This window comes from Trichoderma aggressivum (assembly GCF_033847375.1).
Source record: "Trichoderma aggressivum f. europaeum strain CBS 100526 chromosome Unknown scaffold_041, whole genome shotgun sequence".
Taxonomy (NCBI): Eukaryota; Fungi; Ascomycota; class Sordariomycetes; order Hypocreales; family Hypocreaceae; genus Trichoderma; species Trichoderma aggressivum.
In genome coordinates this window covers 24,696-42,050 of record NW_026946407.1, presented here as the reverse complement: position 1 = coordinate 42,050, position 17,355 = coordinate 24,696, and the positions used below count along the sequence as shown (strand labels likewise).

General features: G+C 47.7%; 6 protein-coding genes across 6 annotated transcripts; 4 read left to right on the top strand and 2 right to left on the bottom strand.

Annotated features, from left to right (window-relative positions):
• Nucleotides 1-148: 148 nt before the first annotated feature.
• Triagg1_8381 (uncharacterized protein) lies at nt 149-1,788 on the top strand (the record flags this gene model as incomplete). The annotated part of the gene is made up of 3 exons (XM_062903221.1): nt 149-184; nt 253-340; nt 413-1,788. The coding sequence occupies 3 exons, from the start codon at nt 149-151 to the stop codon at nt 1,786-1,788; spliced, it is 1,500 nt and encodes a 499-aa protein (XP_062752574.1).
• Nucleotides 1,789-5,486: 3,698 nt separating this feature from the next.
• Triagg1_8380 (uncharacterized protein) lies at nt 5,487-7,054 on the top strand (the record flags this gene model as incomplete). The annotated part of the gene is made up of 2 exons (XM_062903220.1): nt 5,487-6,765; nt 6,834-7,054. The coding sequence occupies 2 exons, from the start codon at nt 5,487-5,489 to the stop codon at nt 7,052-7,054; spliced, it is 1,500 nt and encodes a 499-aa protein (XP_062752573.1).
• Nucleotides 7,055-7,419: 365 nt separating this feature from the next.
• Nucleotides 7,420-8,091, bottom strand: Triagg1_8379 (uncharacterized protein; the record flags this gene model as incomplete). Its single annotated transcript, XM_062903219.1, has 1 exon — nt 7,420-8,091. One exon carries the CDS (start codon nt 8,089-8,091, stop codon nt 7,420-7,422), a length of 672 nt encoding a protein of 223 aa, XP_062752572.1.
• Nucleotides 8,092-8,810: 719 nt separating this feature from the next.
• Nucleotides 8,811-10,479, top strand: Triagg1_8378 (uncharacterized protein; the record flags this gene model as incomplete). The annotated part of the gene is made up of 4 exons (XM_062903218.1): nt 8,811-9,193; nt 9,264-9,747; nt 9,802-9,913; nt 9,986-10,479. 4 exons carry the CDS (start codon nt 8,811-8,813, stop codon nt 10,477-10,479), a joined length of 1,473 nt encoding a protein of 490 aa, XP_062752571.1.
• Nucleotides 10,480-12,386: 1,907 nt separating this feature from the next.
• On the top strand, nt 12,387-15,233 carry Triagg1_8377 (uncharacterized protein; the record flags this gene model as incomplete). Its single annotated transcript, XM_062903216.1, has 5 exons — nt 12,387-12,629; nt 12,686-13,117; nt 13,422-13,486; nt 13,539-14,760; nt 14,835-15,233. 5 exons carry the CDS (start codon nt 12,387-12,389, stop codon nt 15,231-15,233), a joined length of 2,361 nt encoding a protein of 786 aa, XP_062752570.1.
• Nucleotides 15,234-15,952: 719 nt separating this feature from the next.
• Nucleotides 15,953-17,175, bottom strand: Triagg1_8376 (uncharacterized protein; the record flags this gene model as incomplete). Its single annotated transcript, XM_062903215.1, has 2 exons — nt 15,953-16,833; nt 16,896-17,175. The coding sequence occupies 2 exons, from the start codon at nt 17,173-17,175 to the stop codon at nt 15,953-15,955; spliced, it is 1,161 nt and encodes a 386-aa protein (XP_062752569.1).
• Between the last annotated feature and the right edge of the window lie 180 nt (nt 17,176-17,355).

Here is a 17,355-nt window from a genome sequence, read left to right as displayed (position 1 = left end):
CGTCGTTAACGGAGCCATTGGGTATGCTTTGAGCTTGAAATGTGTGCTTCTCGAGTAAGGAAAGGTTGAGTAGTCTATTTATCGTCATCAATTATTCGTCTATACTAGAACTCCATATACCTCTGCTTTACAGAAACAGTCGTCCACAATGGAGTCTATTTTTCTCAAACATTTTGAATACACTGTAAGTAGATGTTGAGAGTACTCTGGATGTTTTAAAAACTTGACTGACGTATGAAATAAAACCACCAGTTTGAGGATCCGTCTTTAGTTGACAATCGCTGTTTCGTCAATGGGCAATGGATTTCCGCTGCTAGTAAAAACAGCTTTCCTGTACATGGTGAGCACAGATCGTAATCCATCAGCAGCTTCTGCAATGTTATTGCCCTTCTCCATGCTAACGTTGACCAAGATCCCGTCGATGATGCAGTGGTATGCCTCGTACCTGATCTATCCGTTGCAGAAGTCCGGGACGCCATTAAGGCTGCTGAAGATGCCTTCCAAATCTTTCGCAAGGTTCCGCACCGTGACCGTCGCTTCATGCTGCGTCGTTGGGGAGATCTCATCAAGGAGGCACAGAATGATCTAGCAGCACTATGCACAATTGAGCTTGGCAAGCCGTTTAGCGAATCGCTTGGTACCGTGGCATATGCGATAGATTACCTTGATTGGTTCGAGTCTGAATGCGAACGCGTCTACGGCGAGACGATTCCAGCCTACCGCAGGGGCACGCGCATCATGACCGTTAGAGAACCTCAAGGCGTTGTTGCCGCCATTACCCCCTGGAACTCACCGGTGGCAATGATCACTCGAAAAGCTGGAGCCGCAATTGCTGCTGGCAACGTCGTGGTTCTAAAACCTGCCCCAGAGACTCCGCTTTGTGCCATTGCCATGGCCAAGTTATTCGAGCGCGCCGGGTTTCCCGCCGGCGTTCTCAGCGTAATCACTTGTAGCCCAGAGTCGACGCCAACCATCGGAGAGGAACTCTGCAACAACAAGCTAGTCAAGCACCTCAGTTTCACCGGCTCGACAGCAGTGGGCAAGATTCTCAACACACAATGCGCACGCCATATCAAGAAGACGAGCCTGGAATTGGGTGGCAACGCACCGTTTATCGTGTTTGAAGATGCCAATATAGACAGCGCAGTGGATGGCATGATTTTGTCCAAGTTCCGGTCGTCTGGACAGACATGCGTTTGTGCAAATCGCATATTTATCCACGAGCTAATATATGACGAGTTCGCCAACCGGCTCAAAACTCGAGTTGCCGAGACAATTCACCCTTCAGCCTCCGTTTGGGATTCAAAGTCGAATTTCGGACCGCTGTATGCCAGTAAAGGGGTGGAGAAGGTGCAACGGCATGTGGACGATGCAGTGAGTCGAGGAGCGAAAGTAATTCTCGGAGGCAGAGCCGACCGCAGCTACGGACCAAACTTCTATCCTCCAACTATCATCACTGGATCAAAGTCGGACATGTTGTTCTGTCAGGAAGAGACATTTGGCCCAGTGGCATGTCTGATACCTTTCTCCACCCAGGAAGAAGTCATTCGTATGGCAAATGATACCGATGTTGGTCTAGCAGGGTATTTGTTCACAGAAAACATCAACACATTGTGGGAAGTTGCGGAAGCACTTCAGGTTGGCATGGTAGGATGTCGCGTTGGTCTGGTGAGTGCTTGTGAGCAGCCATTCAGTGGTGTCAAGGAGAGCGGATTAGGCATTGAAGGTTCTAGCCATGCGTTGAAAGAATACACTAATATGAAGAGTATTACTCTCGGTGGGTTATGAATACTAAAAGGTAGCGGTATACATTATGTTGTAATAAACGCAACTAAATTACACTGAGATTTAGCTAGGTATTCAGATATAAGTCATTTTATATTATAATTCTTATAGTAATAGCTGTGTAATAAACTGGCTGTCTTTTGTTATGTTTAGTGTTTGCCTACCTAGTTTAAAGGTGCATCCTCTAGTGCGTTCTCCATAGCTGTTAAAAAACTGCTGATTTTTTTTTTTGCCAGTTCAATTTGGCTTGGAGACAAGCCCCGGGCCGGAGTGGCGAGTTAGGTAATGCATTACGAGAACATGGAACCTTCCTTTCCAGAAAAAGGTATAGTGAAAACAGGTAACTAGCAATAGCTTAGCTTATTTTTTGAATCACTAACTCGAAAAACCTTGCGTTCTACAGAAAACGCGCTGGTTCTTGTGACTAAGGTATTTGGAATAAATTGGTAGCAGTAACAGTTATATATTCATTTGGATCATTATAAGTATAATTCAGATAGTGGGTTATATAAAGTCAACTGGCTTTTCTCCGTGCTACAATATTAAATAATTAAAGTGCATGAATATTATAGGGTATTTTGATTTGCGGGGTACGCTCCTGCCTTGGAAGATGACTAAGGCTGCTAAGAACTCTCGGGTGCGTGGGAAGTTTGAATGAAGTGTACAGCTGAGAGACTACACTGGCTTCGTCCACCCAACCAAATCTACTTCCCCCCATTGGCCTCAGTTTAGCCAGCTCCTACATTCAGTCCCCTTAATGATTGCCAATCGAAGGATGGCCTGCACTGCCTGCAGGCAGAGCAAGGTAATACACCTTTCTCAACTCATAAGCTTCATGCATAGACAGTCATAACACGATCCTAGTCTCGCTGCGAGAAAGGGGATGACCGCTGTAGGCGATGCGAGAAACACGGCTTGTTGTGCAAAGAGGATCCCCATTTTCACAGAAATAACAAGAATAGGCGAGTAGCTCGATAATTGTCATTCACGATCAGTTTATAATTGGGGTATCCAGACGATTTGACGAATTGGAAAAGCGCCTTGAAGTATTCATGAATGCTCTTGAGCATTCACAGCAAGGAGGCTTGACGGCACCAACACCCCAAGATAGACCACAAGTGGAAAATTCACCGCTTATATCAGATTGTCAAAGAGGCATGCCACAGGTGGTGCGTGAAGCTATTGACCCGTCTCTACAGCCTTCGCAATCCTCGGCAAGCGATTTCTTGCCGCTGAATGATCGTCGTGCATTGCCTTCAGTATCATCCCCCATTTCCGTCGATGCAATATCTCGTTGCATAGGAGCTGTTCGGCTCAAAAATACCCACATCAATGAGCTATTCAACATGTATGTTTTATTTGATGGCCGAACACTTCCGCGGTCTTGCGCGGCTAACCACGAGCAGATTCTTTACCTCGTATCACCCCTTCCTCCCCTTTCTTGACCCTGAGCAGACACCCGATGACTATTTATCCAAGTCATCGTTGTTGTTTTGGACTATAGTGAGCGTTGCTGCGCGTCGTTATGAGCGCGACGTCAGTCTATTGAGGAAGTTATCCAGCTGTGTCACAAAGCTTGCTTGGGAAGCGATTGCCACACGAGGGAACCAACTCACTACCATACAATCACTGCTGCTTTTATGCACTTGGCCTTTCCCAACGTGTTCACTATTGCTTGAAAATACGCCAGTATGGGGTGACATTGCATTGACCATGGCCACTCAGTTGGGTCTATACCAACCGGATCAACCTGGCTATTTCTCTCGGTTAAACTGCAGTTCTACAGTACCTCTTCAAACTGAGAAGATCCGAACCTGGCTCGCCTGTACTATAGTAGCTCATAAGTCAGTGACACAACGTGAGTTTTGTCTTGAACTACAGCTAACTTTGACCAGCAACGCAGCGGGATATGGATCGCTTCCTACAACACTATCCAATTTGGCTCTTACAGGACTAACTAGAGACGAGTATTTTCCACGCATTCCACAGCCACTGATATATCAAAGCGAACTACAGGGGTTCTTTGGTAAAGCTACAAGAACAATGTTCGACAACCCAGCAGAGATTGAGGGATCAGAGCCGACGAATGTTGGTCCCTTTGTCAGAGTTCTGGAGGCTGATCTTGAAAACGTCTTCCAGGGGATGGATGGAACTTCTGGTAAGACAATTGATCCTCATTAGTTCCTCAGTTGGACTCACAAATGAACAGACTTTACTCGTCTTCACTATATGTCGGTGAAGCTGTTTTTGCTGGTCCAGCACTTTTTCGATCCCAATTCTCCCGAGAGAAGACTCGCCATACTAGAAGCATATAATTTTGCGACTACTTTTATCACCTTTGTTATTGAAGCGGACATTAGAATAAGCCTTTTTGCGTATATTCCAGTTCACGTATTCCGAATGCTATTTACCGCCGCGGGTGCCGTGTTTAAAGTCCTTGGCTCGTCTTACAGCTTGGATGTTGACACGGAGTTGGGAAGTGCCACTATAAACCAGGCTATAAGGGCCATGAGAAAATGTTCGGTGGAAAATAACGACGTTGCAGGACGGCATGCCGAGATTATGCGCCAGCTTTGGTTGAGCACAGATACCGTCAGCACGCCTGGTTGTTGGCAGCCTCCATCCTTGGCTCATCGAAGCCGGTTTGGGGCCAGCTTAGCATATGACTGTCTCTTCTACTGGAGAGACAATGTTGGAGGACAACGGAGTATTGGTTTAAACTCATCCGCGACGAGTTCGTATGCCCCCGGTAACCATTGGTTACTGTTTGCTGATCGCTGGATCTTGCTTCGTGGAATCCCACTAATCATCGTGCTGCAAAGTCCCAATAGGATCAGACGCGGTGTCGGAGGCAGCTTCTGCAACTGCAGAACATGTTCTGAGCTCAAATGCACCTGAGCTGCAAGATCAAATCGACATGGACTGGGCGAGTTTCGCATGGGCGTCAGGAATGGATCTGACTGCAGATGGATTTAATTTCGATATTTGATGTGATTCATGGAATTTGGAAGAAGTTCTAAGGATTGTTAGTTTGGGATCTCCGCCATGTAGGAAGAATCAGGCCTGATCAAATGTCATGTTTAACGTGTGATCCCCATTGTACTGTAAACGTTGCATTCCCAACAGATTCTAGATTCAACCAAAGGGTATGGATACAACCCATATTAACAGTCGTTATTGTGTTATAATGAGCAATATCTGGAGCATAAAGCAGTGAGTTAAGGCGGACACTCATCGTAATGCGTAGTCCAAATGTAAGCAGCGATAAGGTGTAATTAACCGTGAAGGTGAACAATGGTTAGGAGGTTGCTCCCTTCAACTATGTTTCGGGTCAAAATTGAACGAAGCGAATGACGGCTGCTTGATTTTGTAACTCGGAGCGGAGCGGCCCTCGAGGACAACGTGATGGCCATTTAGCGCCGCTTCGCTCCGGATACCATCCTACTCGCTCCGGATACTTCGAGACACAATTTAGGCGACGGCAAAATAAACGTCAAGTGGTGTGGATATTCGTGGAAGAAGATGCAAAGTTTGAGGGTGGATATTGAAGTATGGGCAAGAAGTAAACGAATATATATTACAAAGTGCCATCGTCAATGACGAAAGTTGGGTCTCGTGTCATCCTTTAACGACTTGATAAGCATACCCAGTGCAAAGAATCGGCTTTCAGTTTCAATTTATTTTACGTCTGTATTATCAACATGACAAGTCTTTCATACGATGTAATTGTGGTCGGCGGCGGCAACGCAGCCCTTGTTGCTGCTCTCTCTGCTCACGAAGCTGGCGCCAGAACCGCCATCCTCGAAGCAGCTCCCAAAGCTTACCGTGGCGGAAATAGTCGTTTTGCGTCTGCTGCATTCAGGATCGTCCATAATGGCATGCAGGATATTGAGCCGCTGATTCACCCGGATTGGAAATATCTGGCCAAGCGTGCAAGGCTCGTGCCCTTCACCAAAGAGCGATATGCAAATGAGATGTTAGAGAATTCTCGCGGTCACTGCGATAAAGAGGCAATGCATGTCATGTTTGATCATTCGTATGACACTGTAAAGTGGATGCGCGATCAGGGAGTGCGATGGAAGCTTGCACTCAGCAAGTTTTTCAGCGAAGATCAAATCACACAAGACGTTGTGGACATCAACCCCGGGCTTTGTTTAATTGCCGATAACGAAGGCATTGGTCTGACCGACAATCTCTGGGCGGCTGTAGAGAAGAGTTCTATTGATTCTCACTACTCTTCTCCTGCTTATGATCTCATTACCAATGGCGACAACATTCTCGGAGTTCGCGCGCGCCAAAAGGACGGCTTTGTCGATTTCAAGGGCCAGGTCATTCTCGCATGTGGTGGTTTCGAGGCATCGCCCCGCCTTCGTCGTCAGTATCTTGGGCAGGGGTGGGATCTTGCTAAAGTCCGTGGATGCCGCTATAATACGGGCACCATGATTGAGAACGCCATCTCCCACGGAGCACAAGCTACAGGTCACTGGGGCGGTTGTCACGCTGTTCCCGTTGACCACAATGCCCCCGCGGTTGGCGATCTCAGGCTGACTGACAAAACGAGCCGATACTCTTATCCGTTTGCCGTAATGGTCAATAAAGATGGACAGAGATTTGTGAACGAGGGCGAGAACACGTTTGAACTCACTTATGCTGCCATCGGAGAGCAGATTGCAAAGCAGAAAGAGGCTGTCGCATTCCAGATCTTCGACCAGAAAGTCCTCAAGACTTTGGAGCCGCGTTACTCGACCGCCACACCTGTGGTTGATGATACTTTGGAGGGGCTTGCTCAAAAGCTTGGCCTGAATGTAAAGCAGTTTGTTGATACGGTCCGAGAATTCAACGCCGCAGTGCCAAAGACGGGCCAGTTCGACCCCTTCCACTTGGATGGTCTGTCCACAGGATCAAAGCTGGCTATCCCCAAGACTAATTGGGCCCAGGCGATTGACCAAGGCCCTTTCGTTGCATTTGCTGTTACATGTGGTAAGTTTATGGTCCATTTGTGAGTCTCTAAATAATGCATGTTACTTTTTCTTACCAATCTGAATCAGGCATTACGTTTACATACGGCGGCCTAAAGACCGATCCCTGCGCTCACGTTCTTAACAATGAAGGAGAAAAGATGCCTGGTCTCTGGGCCGTCGGTGAGATCAGCGGAGGTTTCTTCGCATTCAACTATCCTGGCGCTGCTGGTCTAGTCAAGGGCGCAGTGTTTGGCCGACTGGCTGGTAAAGCTGCGGCGAGAAGGGCAAAAGATCAGAATAGGGCCTAGGTGGTAAATATTATCCAATGGACATCGAGACTGTAAAGAAGTGCCATTAGTTTAGATGACTTTATAAATGGTTCATAGATCTCTGAGAAACAAAAGATCGATAACAAAAAGAAAGCTTGTCGCCTTTTTTATATCACAAAGAGGGCTGATTGAAACAGGCTAGTATACTTCATCCGAGATCTTCTGCTCTGAGCGAGCAGCTCGTAATCTTGAGCCAGCTTCATTATAGACCAGAGACGGAATTTAGCGACACCACCATATCATACTATACATCATTCGTATCTACACGAAATTCTCAATAGCATTTCTTCAATTCTTCGCGAATTATAACCCTTTTATCATTTAGACGACTAAATTTAATATCACTAATATTCATACTTCTCTTCAAGCTCCCAACGCTTGTTGAAGTCAACAGCTTCACATACTTCTTCGATAGGTATGATACGTGGAGGTGCCCCAGCTATGAAACTCACTTTCAAAGACTCCAATGCCTCCCTTACAGCCTCGACTCTAGCTGCTACCATTGTAAAGGGATATACCACTATCGAGAAGCCAAGTTTTCCAAGCTCTTCAGCTGAGACATTATCTGTCAAGCCGCCTTCAATGATGTTAGCCATGATGGGGAAGTTAAGGGCCTCGACCGTCTTCTCCATAGTCTCTCTATCTGGAAGAGCCTCTACGAAAACCATGCCTGCTCTAATCTCAACGAACTTCTTTGCTCGATAAACTGCCTCATCCCATCCGAGGATATAAGAATCTGTGCGAGCGATGATAACGATGTCGACTCCTTCATTGCGGGCGTCCACAGCCGCTTGGATCTGTACGAACGCCTCGTCCCTGGACACCACACGTGTCCCTTTAGTATGGCCACATCGCTTCGGCCAAGTCTGGTCCTCGATCATAATACCCGCTGCGCCCGCCATAGCAAACCCTTGGACTGTGCGCCTAACATTTACGGGAGAACCATATCCAGTATCTTCATCTGCAATGATAGGAACCGTAGTTTGCCGCTTGACTACTTGAATACGGCTGACCATTTCTTGGAAGGCAATGTATCCCTTTTATCTTGTTAGCATAGCAGCCTCACTTTCATCACACATGAGAATTGTGAACTCATAGTATCCCGTAACCCAAAGCTAGACGCGACCATAAATCCACCTAAAAATATGTACGGGAACCCAGCTTCTTCAACGAGGCGCGACCCTAGTCCATCGTCAGAACAACGGGTAGCGAGAATCTTGCTTGGGTCTGAGTATGCTTCGCAAATCATAGCCCGAAGCTGCGATGCTTGGAAAGAAGATATTCGCCCCCTTGAATGAGGATTAGACTCCGCCTCTCTCTTTAGCTCATGTTTTGAAGGGGACGTGCTGTTGAATTGGAATGGATAAGGCTTCATGTTGGGCAATGACCTTTCAATTTTGTAGCCGGCTGAAATCTACGTTCTGCAATTGACTAGACGACTTCACTGACAAGGTTCGCAAACATCGTCCTCATGAATTCCTTCACATAAATTAGATACGATTAATCGGGTATTTCTATGGTCACACATATGCCGAGGATAACCAGGAGGATTGCAATTTCGATTCCACCTAGCGTCTTCATCTCTATTGTATAAAACGCCCAACGGACTGGGCAAGAAGGCCTGGTAGATCCATCTTCTTCTTCATCAGAGGGATCTCTATTCCACATACATACGACAACTTATTCTTCGAAGTGGTTGTTTCAACCACATTCTCGTTGCCTCTTGTTACCAACTATGACAGTAGAATTCAACTCTCCTGGTGATATGGAATCCCAAGTCCAAGATGCGACTAATGTTAAACGAAATCGGCCTACAGCTGGTCAATACATTACGACCAGGCTGACAACGCTGAAGCCTCCTATGAACAAGACTCCTAATCCTCTCAAGTTACTATTCCTGTTAAACAAACAACAATGGCTATTCTTTCTCGTTGGGTTCGCCGGCTGGACTTGGGATGCCTTTGACTTCTTCACGGTCCCTTTGACAGTCACAGAGATTGCTCAATCTTACAACAAGACTAATGCAGACATTACTTGGGGTATCACTCTTGTTCTCATGTTCAGGTCTATTGGAGCGGCCATCTTCGGAGTTGCAGCAGACAGATACGAAAGAAAATGGTAAGAAACTTGACTAGATCTTAACCACCGTATGAAGATGTCTCTGACCACTAATTCTCGACTCTTATAGGCCCTTCATTATCAATAACGTCCTTTTTGTCGTGTTCGAAATGGCTACCGGATTCTGTCAGACGTATGTTCAATTCCTAGTGGTCAGAGCACTATACGGCGTTGTAATGGGCGGCCTATATGGAAATGCCGCTGCCACTGCTCTGGAAGACTGTCCTCCGGCCGCACGCGGTCTCTTTTCCGTTATACTCCAGCAAGGTTATGCGTTTGGATATCTCCTCGCGACTGCCTTTTCGAGAGCTTTAGTCGATACGACTCCTCATGGCTGGAGGTCGCTATACTGGTTTGGGGCGGGCCCTCCTGTCCTCATCATTATTCTGAGGTTATGTCTCCCTGAGACGGAGACCTTTGTGGAACGTAAAAGAATTCGAGAGCAACAGCCTTCTGCTGCACAAACGTTCATCAAGGAAGGAGAAATAGCTGTGAAGCAACACTGGATACTCTTGATCTACCTTGTATTGCTTATGGCAGGGCTCAACTTTTTAGTAAGTGGGATTGCAGATAACAGAATAGTAGCTTGACTAACTTATTATAACCAGGCACATGGGACACAAGATCTATATCCGACATTGTTGAAGAATCAATACAATTTCTCAACTACCACGGTAACTATTGTGCAAGTCATTTCCAACGTCGGAGCCATTATCGGAGGTACGATCATTGGTTACTGCTCCTAAATATTTGGACGAAGACTCAGTATGCTCTGTATGTTTGTGTTGGGAGCTGCGTTGCTATATCCTTACACATTTATCCACACGAAGGCTATCATTGCAGCAGCATTTTTCCAGCAATTCGCCATTCAAGGCGCCTGTGGCGTCGTACCAATTCACTTAATGGAGCTCTCTCCCGCAGCTCTCCGAACCTTTGTTGTGAGTACCTCGTATCAGTTGGGCAATCTTGCTTCGTCTGCTTCATCAACTATTGAGGCGACTATTGGACAAAGGTTTCCTCTGGGTGAGCCTACGAGGTTCAACAGCAATATGAGACATCAGTATAATTATGGTAAAGTGATTTGCACATTTGCTGCATGTGCATATGCATTTCTCTTTATTATCGTATTTATCGGGCCAGAGAAATTGGGCATTGATCTTTCTCTGCAACATAATGCAAACATCACAGAGGCTATTCAAGGGAACTTGCAAGAATTCAACGGTGCAGGGAATAACACTGAATTGGATAAACAGCATGGAGAACATATTGAGTTCTCAAATACTTAATGGGTATTAATAATACATTATGTATTAATATTAATATTGCTCCTGTGTAACAAAGACGAACTACTTAGAAGAACCAGTATTGAAAGAATCGTTCTATTGCCTTGAATTGGCTGCTTTATTAGTTGTTTCAATTATTGTAGTCAAAACCAATGCAACAGCTTTCCTTTGTAGCCTTTGCTAGCTTCAATTCGCAATTTACACATTATTCTTTTTAAGTCAATCGTACTTTTAGAAACTGGTTACTTCCCTATGCTACTTAGTCTAACGAAGTATTATCTTCTGTATTTCCATTCCCTCCAGCCAGGGCTGACATACACTCAGAAATAACATCATGCCTACATAATATTAGAAACCACAAACTTTTGCAGCAAATAATTTAGGATTAGCAGAAATCGACTGACCCATAAATAAACAAATGTCGAGACGTGCCATCGAGCACTTGTACGTGGCTTGGTAGCCATTTATCCAAGACATTTTTCTCTTGATATTCTGTTCCACGTTTGATCCGCGACAGAACTTGAACAGCTCCTGCCCTTTTACAACTAAGGTTTTGAAATTTTGCAATTCGGTCTAGAATTTCGTCTTTTGATTTGATGTTCCCAAAAAGCTTTTCCAAGGCACCTGCATCTTCAATGGCTAGATTTACACCTTGCCCAGATTGAACAGAGTGTACCTTTGATCGGAGATGGTGTTAGCGAAAGACTTGCATCGAAATCCTAAATCTTGAAAGAGAGAGCCCTACTAGCGCTGCTGCCAAATCAAATATATTTGTCAAATCTATTAATTAATTAATTAAATCATTCCAAAATGCCTAATCCATCATTTAAATCTTTAAGACCAACCTAACCCCAACGCCGACTCCTAATTTCGAAAGGAAAAAAAGCATGTTAGTCAGTCTGAAGCTTTCCAGGTTCACGTCGATGCAGGTGTGGCCTTTGCTGATGGCGTCTTGCCAGCTGGACAGGATCTTCCCGTTCTTAATAGCTTTGATGCCTAATCATTCTAGACGCTGAAACACAGAATTATCTTTCTTCTTGGGATAGTGGTCGTAGAGTTTAGTATACTAATTCATACACAAAAACAGTTGCTAAGTGAATGAAACCCCTGATAGTGTTACCGATAGTTCACAACCCCTTCTGGGTTCCTTGTGGAGGCGGAGCCTACAACTGACCTAGAGAGGCGCTTGGAAATCGGTTAATGTTCATCTCAACAGCAACTGTGCCAAGAGGGCTCCGCATAAAGCTTCGGAAACCTGCCAGGAACAATCATACTGGGCCAAAGCCTAGAATTCTTCCCTTTAGGCCTATGCATCTGAGCGAAGCGCCAGCCGCCACTAGTGCCTCCACCTAGCTGAGCTCACTTCCAATCGCTTCCTGTCTGACCCTTGTCTCAGCTCCCACGCTGAGCCATACCACCACTCTGTCTTCTCTCCTACCAGCAACATCACGTCGCCCGGTTCTCCCGCATTTAATAGTTTGCAGTGATGGCTGCAGCAGCTGAAGTTACACTATCGGTTCATCAGCTCTCTTGTTTCACCTCTAGGAAAGAGAGGATCGCTCAGTTTGGACACATCACTGCGGTTGGGTAGTCTCAAAAGCCTGCGATTGGGCCAAGGCAGCAAATGGTGGCACTGGCTGCTAATCACCATCCAAGTCACCGAACTGAACATATAAAGTGTATATATAGGCTGCTTATTATATACGTTGTGATCTGGGCACTCTCTTATCACCAACTCTTTCCTGAAGGGTTCTCTCCTCTATTTATCTGAACAGGCAAACAGAGTTATAAATAATGTATAGTTGGCGTGGTGGAAGACCCACTGCCTTCACACATCATCGACAACGCACGCCACAAACAGTGGTGTGCATCGAGCAGAGATGGGTCAGCCACATCCAAGCGCAGTGCCAATGCTATGGCCGTATCACACACGCCTGACCTTGGTCTTGGTGGCATTGGCGTGTCTAGTCGCTGGTGCTGCCGCCTCATGCACTGGATATTCGGACAGTTGTGCCTCCAACCCGATTCCGCACAATCGGTTTACTGCCGTCAACTATCACGTTGATACGTGCAACCTTAAGTGGACGCGAGGATGCGCCGTCTTGGGTAAAAAAGCATGGAGCAGAAACCACCGCCCTTCTCTCTCTGGTATGGTAAGCACAGACCTGAAGGGCTGCTACCTACCGACGGCTACACGCTGGCGTTGCAGCAGAATAACTTCGCTCCAGGCTCACCTAAAGTCACGCTGCACGGACTATGGCCAAGCTCTATAGGTGGGAGCGGAGATAAGAATCAGCCCTATAGCTGTAAGCATGGTTCAGAATTCGACGAATCGTACCTCGAAATCTTTGGAGCCCTGTTGCGTTACTATTGGCCGACCGACTCCAAGTACAACAACACCATGCAGTGTTTCATCCTGTCCGAGTGGATGAAGCACGGCATGTGTGCCGTCATACCTGGTGCTGACGGGAGCGCTTTTCGCCTGCCACAAGAAGCATACTACCGCACGGCTTTTGTGCTGACCAATGAGTACAACGCCAACCCGGCTCTGCGAAGACGGCTGCAGGATATAGAACCGATCATCAGTGCCAGCTGCGTGCAATGTGCGTATCTCGCCACAATCGGATGGACGGAAAGCACGGTGAATAGCGTTCCCAGGATGTCCCGCGAATGTATTGATCAATGCTTTGCATGCGGTGACTCCTGGGCCAACTGCCCTCCCGCCAATCTCGACAGCACTGTCTTGCTTGATCCCGCCAACCACCCATGCCAATCCAGAATTATAGTATTCCTACTGTTGGGTTTGGGATGCCAGAGTTGTCAAGCGATACAATCTCCCCCTGGCAGGGCACATGGCGTTCGTTTGGAACTGAGCAGCACGGGTCTGGCAAGTTCGAATTCGCTCAGACTTTTACGGAGGACACTCTGACTATCACCACTGACAGCCCTTATCCCTAAACATGCGCTTACGAGCCTCGATCCGACTGACAAATTGTATTGAAAAACTGTGGTACGAATCATCACTTGGAAGACTGTCTGATTAAGCGACTGCCAAACATCAGTGGCCTCGAGGTGGCTTTCTTCGCGTGTAATCACACCGGCGCCCCGGCACCCGTCGACTTTTACGCCGCAATGGACACTCCTAACTGTGGTAACTTCCTCATGTTTCGCTGTAAGTCATCTTCGGCCCCGTGTTGTGTCTTCTCTCCCAACATCAACCCTGCCGCCGCTCCACTGCAGCACTCAGCGGTCAGCAAGGCGTCTAAGCTCAGCTCTCTGAGCCCATATCAGCCGGGCATTGCCGGAGTACCTTTGGCGCTGCTGGGCATATGGCGCTCACTCCAAGTATCCAACCACTACCAAGAGAGACTGGCTCGATGGAACTTCACTGCCAATGGCCAGGCATCGTTGGAATGGCCGAATTACCCAAGTCGCGGAGTGCAGCGCTACGTAGTCACCCATTCAGACGATGGTCGCAATACAATATTCCTCGCCAGTACCAGTGGCAGCATCTCCACCTGCCACTTCCAGTTCCAATATCATCCTGTATATTCCTACGCTACCATTCGTTGCGGAGCGCTGAATCGACTGGCGCCAGATGATTTGGCAGAAAGCTTCCTCCCGCCGCACACGCAATGGGCTATAGGTCGTTGCAACCCATGCAGCTTACACTGTTCCTACTCCTGTGGCCCTGAGAACGACTACTGCGGAGCGGGTTCATGCGACCCTGCCAAGACGGTGCCATCCACCCACCCCCCACGGCCACGCGAGGTTACAGATCTGCTCAAGGTACGCCACGATTGGTGCACGCCTGATGACTCCAGCTGCTGGCCCACCAAGACAACCATCCAAGAGCTGGAGCAAGAGTTAGACCCCAATGAACCAAGGCTCGGTCTCCAGTGGACTGGCTACCCGCAGCCGCAGCCCGCACCGGTGCCGACCGGCTCCTTCAACAACCAATCCTGTTATGGTCTGGGGAATACGGCTATGGGGTTCAAGGCCTTGTATTATTATGTGGATGTGGATGAGATGAGACGCTCATGCTTCAAGCCATCCAGCAACTCCACAGAATGGAACAACGTGTCAGACATGTGCAAGGCGGCTCTCCACCAGAATGAGTACCGAGATTGGAATCCATTCATTGTGGTGTTCCCTCTCAACGAGCGACATGTTGCCAGAGCCTTGAGCTTCGCCGTCCGCCACCGGATATGCATCTCCACTTCCGGTTCGGGCCACGAGTACAACAGTCGCAACTCCTGCCCGACCGGTGGAATCCTCATTCAAGTCCGTTTGGCTATGAGCGGCTGAGGGCCACGTGGAGTCGATTCTCGGCTTGGGCGCTGATGTTGAACCCCAAGGTCAGCACGCAGGCAGCATTCTTCATCGACACTTCCAATTATACGACCGGCGGTCTATGCGCAGTCACATGGAAATTCAATGTTGAATATTTCTACGCAGGAGGAGAGAAAGAGCCGAATTACCGTCTTTTCCGCGACCGACTCAAGTCAGTGCTGGAGGTGACGGCCATAGAGGAGCGTAACTTCAAGTCAGCCTTTGACTACGTGCTCAGCATGCCGGCCGACAAATTCCTACTCTCCGTCGGTAACCCCCTCCCTACTCCGCACCCGCCTTCTGACAATGCTACTGGCTCCCAAAACTCGGTTTTTGTCTCACGACCGACAAGGCATGGAAACAAAGTTCGCCCCCACAATGATGGAGGTGCTGGATATTTGTGTGACATCCTTGATGCATCCTGACTCAACCTCGCCAGATGCAACGGGGCACCGCTGTGGCTTTCACTACCTCTACACTTCGTTGACTGGCAATCTGGGGAGCTCACAGCCATGTGATACGGCCATCTCACCTGGCTTTCGCTCAGCTGTAATGCTGTTGAATGCGCGTACGCTGACCACCCAACAGTCAATGGACACTTTGTATCGCATTGGCCCGAACAGCTATTTCTCTGAGAGCTCCTACGTCATGCATAACTTGACGTTCTGCTATTGGGGCCAGGCATTGTACCAACAACTACTGGCCATCAAGAAAGCGCACGACCCGGGTAACCATTTGTGGTGCCATCGCTGCGTCGGAGACAACCCAGAAGATGCCTACGGAGACCACTCAGTGAGGTTGCTGGTTTGGTCTAGATCACTCATAGCATGCGTTTGTACGTTGTGTGAAGTCAATAAACATCACCAGTGGAAACTAAATTAGCCTCTATCTGTTATACTACTTATACATCACTCTCAATTTAAGAATATATAGTTAAACGCATTTATTCCAACTACACTTTGAGCTAGAAGCTAACTGAAACTAGCACTACTTGTGAGTACTGAAACAGATGTTTGTCCCCAGTTGCCTCGCAGCCCTCCAATGAATCAACATATTCATTATGCAGGGCAATGGTGATAAATTGTCCGCCAAGAGTATGCTATGATTGTGTTCATGAGAAGGAGAAAAATGAACATGCATTCATTTAAGCGGCGGTAGCGAAGCCGATGCGGCCGTTGGTAGTATCATAGACTGAGTAGTAGTTTTCCAGGAACTTCTGGCCAATAATGGTGTTGACGCCCGAGCTGCCACCGTCGTTAATCCATGCGTAGTACTTTCCAGAGCTGAGTCCGAATAAGCTGTACTGAGAGGTGGGAACCAAGTACTGCGACGGTGTAAGAGTGTAAGTCGTCGAGCCAAACTTGATGGCAAAGTTAGATGTTGGCGCTTTTGAGAAGACAGCGAGGCCAGTTGAGCTATCAGTCTTGCCACCAGCAGCAGACAGGAACGCATTATAAGCCTTGGTGGGGATGTAGATGAGCGTAGTACCAGTATCGACAATGCCGGTCGCAGACGATGCGAGGGTCGTCGAGCCGTAGGTGAAGCTAGCAATAGAGATGCCCCAGTAGGGAGCAGCAGAGCCACTCTTGAGAGTTGAGAAGTAGGTGAGGGAGCCCGTGTACTTGGAGCTGTCAGTACCGCCGAGACTCAACTCGCCATTGGTGTCATCACTGTCACTGCCAGACTCTGGCTTGAAGGAAACACCCAGCACCTCAGTCGAGATGGATCCTTGGCTATAGAGGTTATCCAGGAAGGTTGGGACTGTGTTGGCATTGGAGACGGTGTCTTCAGTGAGATCTACGGGACCAAAGCCAATAATTCCATCGACACCTTGAAAGCCGGAGGATGAGCGGGCAGATCCAATCGACTGTGATGTGACGGTCAAACCACCGAAGGTAACTGTGTCCTTGTACTCGGTGCCGGAGAAAGAGCCGGAACCATAGCTAACCTGGACGGAACCGCCCGTGGACTTGCCAGTGGAAGATGGCTCGCATGAGCGTTGGGCACCACACCACGTATTTGAAGCTAGCCAGGATATCAGGTTAGCACATGCGTTGCTCATCAGCGTCAATGTAGTGAAGACGTACATCCAGTGTCGACGATGAGGTCCCAGGATTGACCGCCAATAGTGACCGAGGCAACATAGCTAACGTCTTCGTTGGTGACTGGGCCGCTAGCCCTGGCCTCGATGTCCTTGACGCCGTTGATCTTGTTGATGCGTGCTTGGCCCTTTTGGACAATGTTCTTCAACGACTTGACGTTGGAGACACGCTTCACTGGTAAAGCTGCAATCTTGGCACTGGGCTTTACCGGTGATGCCAAGGCAGCAGTTGCTGCCGCAACAATGGCAATAGAGGAGAAGAGCATGGTGTCAGTAGACGGAGATGTTTAACTCAGGACAAAGAGATTTGTAGTGTGAATGCTGTTGAGTCAAATTCTCGATAATTAGGGCGTGATACCATGCTTTTATAGACCAAATTCTGCTTTACTGCAAGATGCTCTCTCTGCATCTTGATGAGGTTTACAGCATGACTGATCACGTCAATC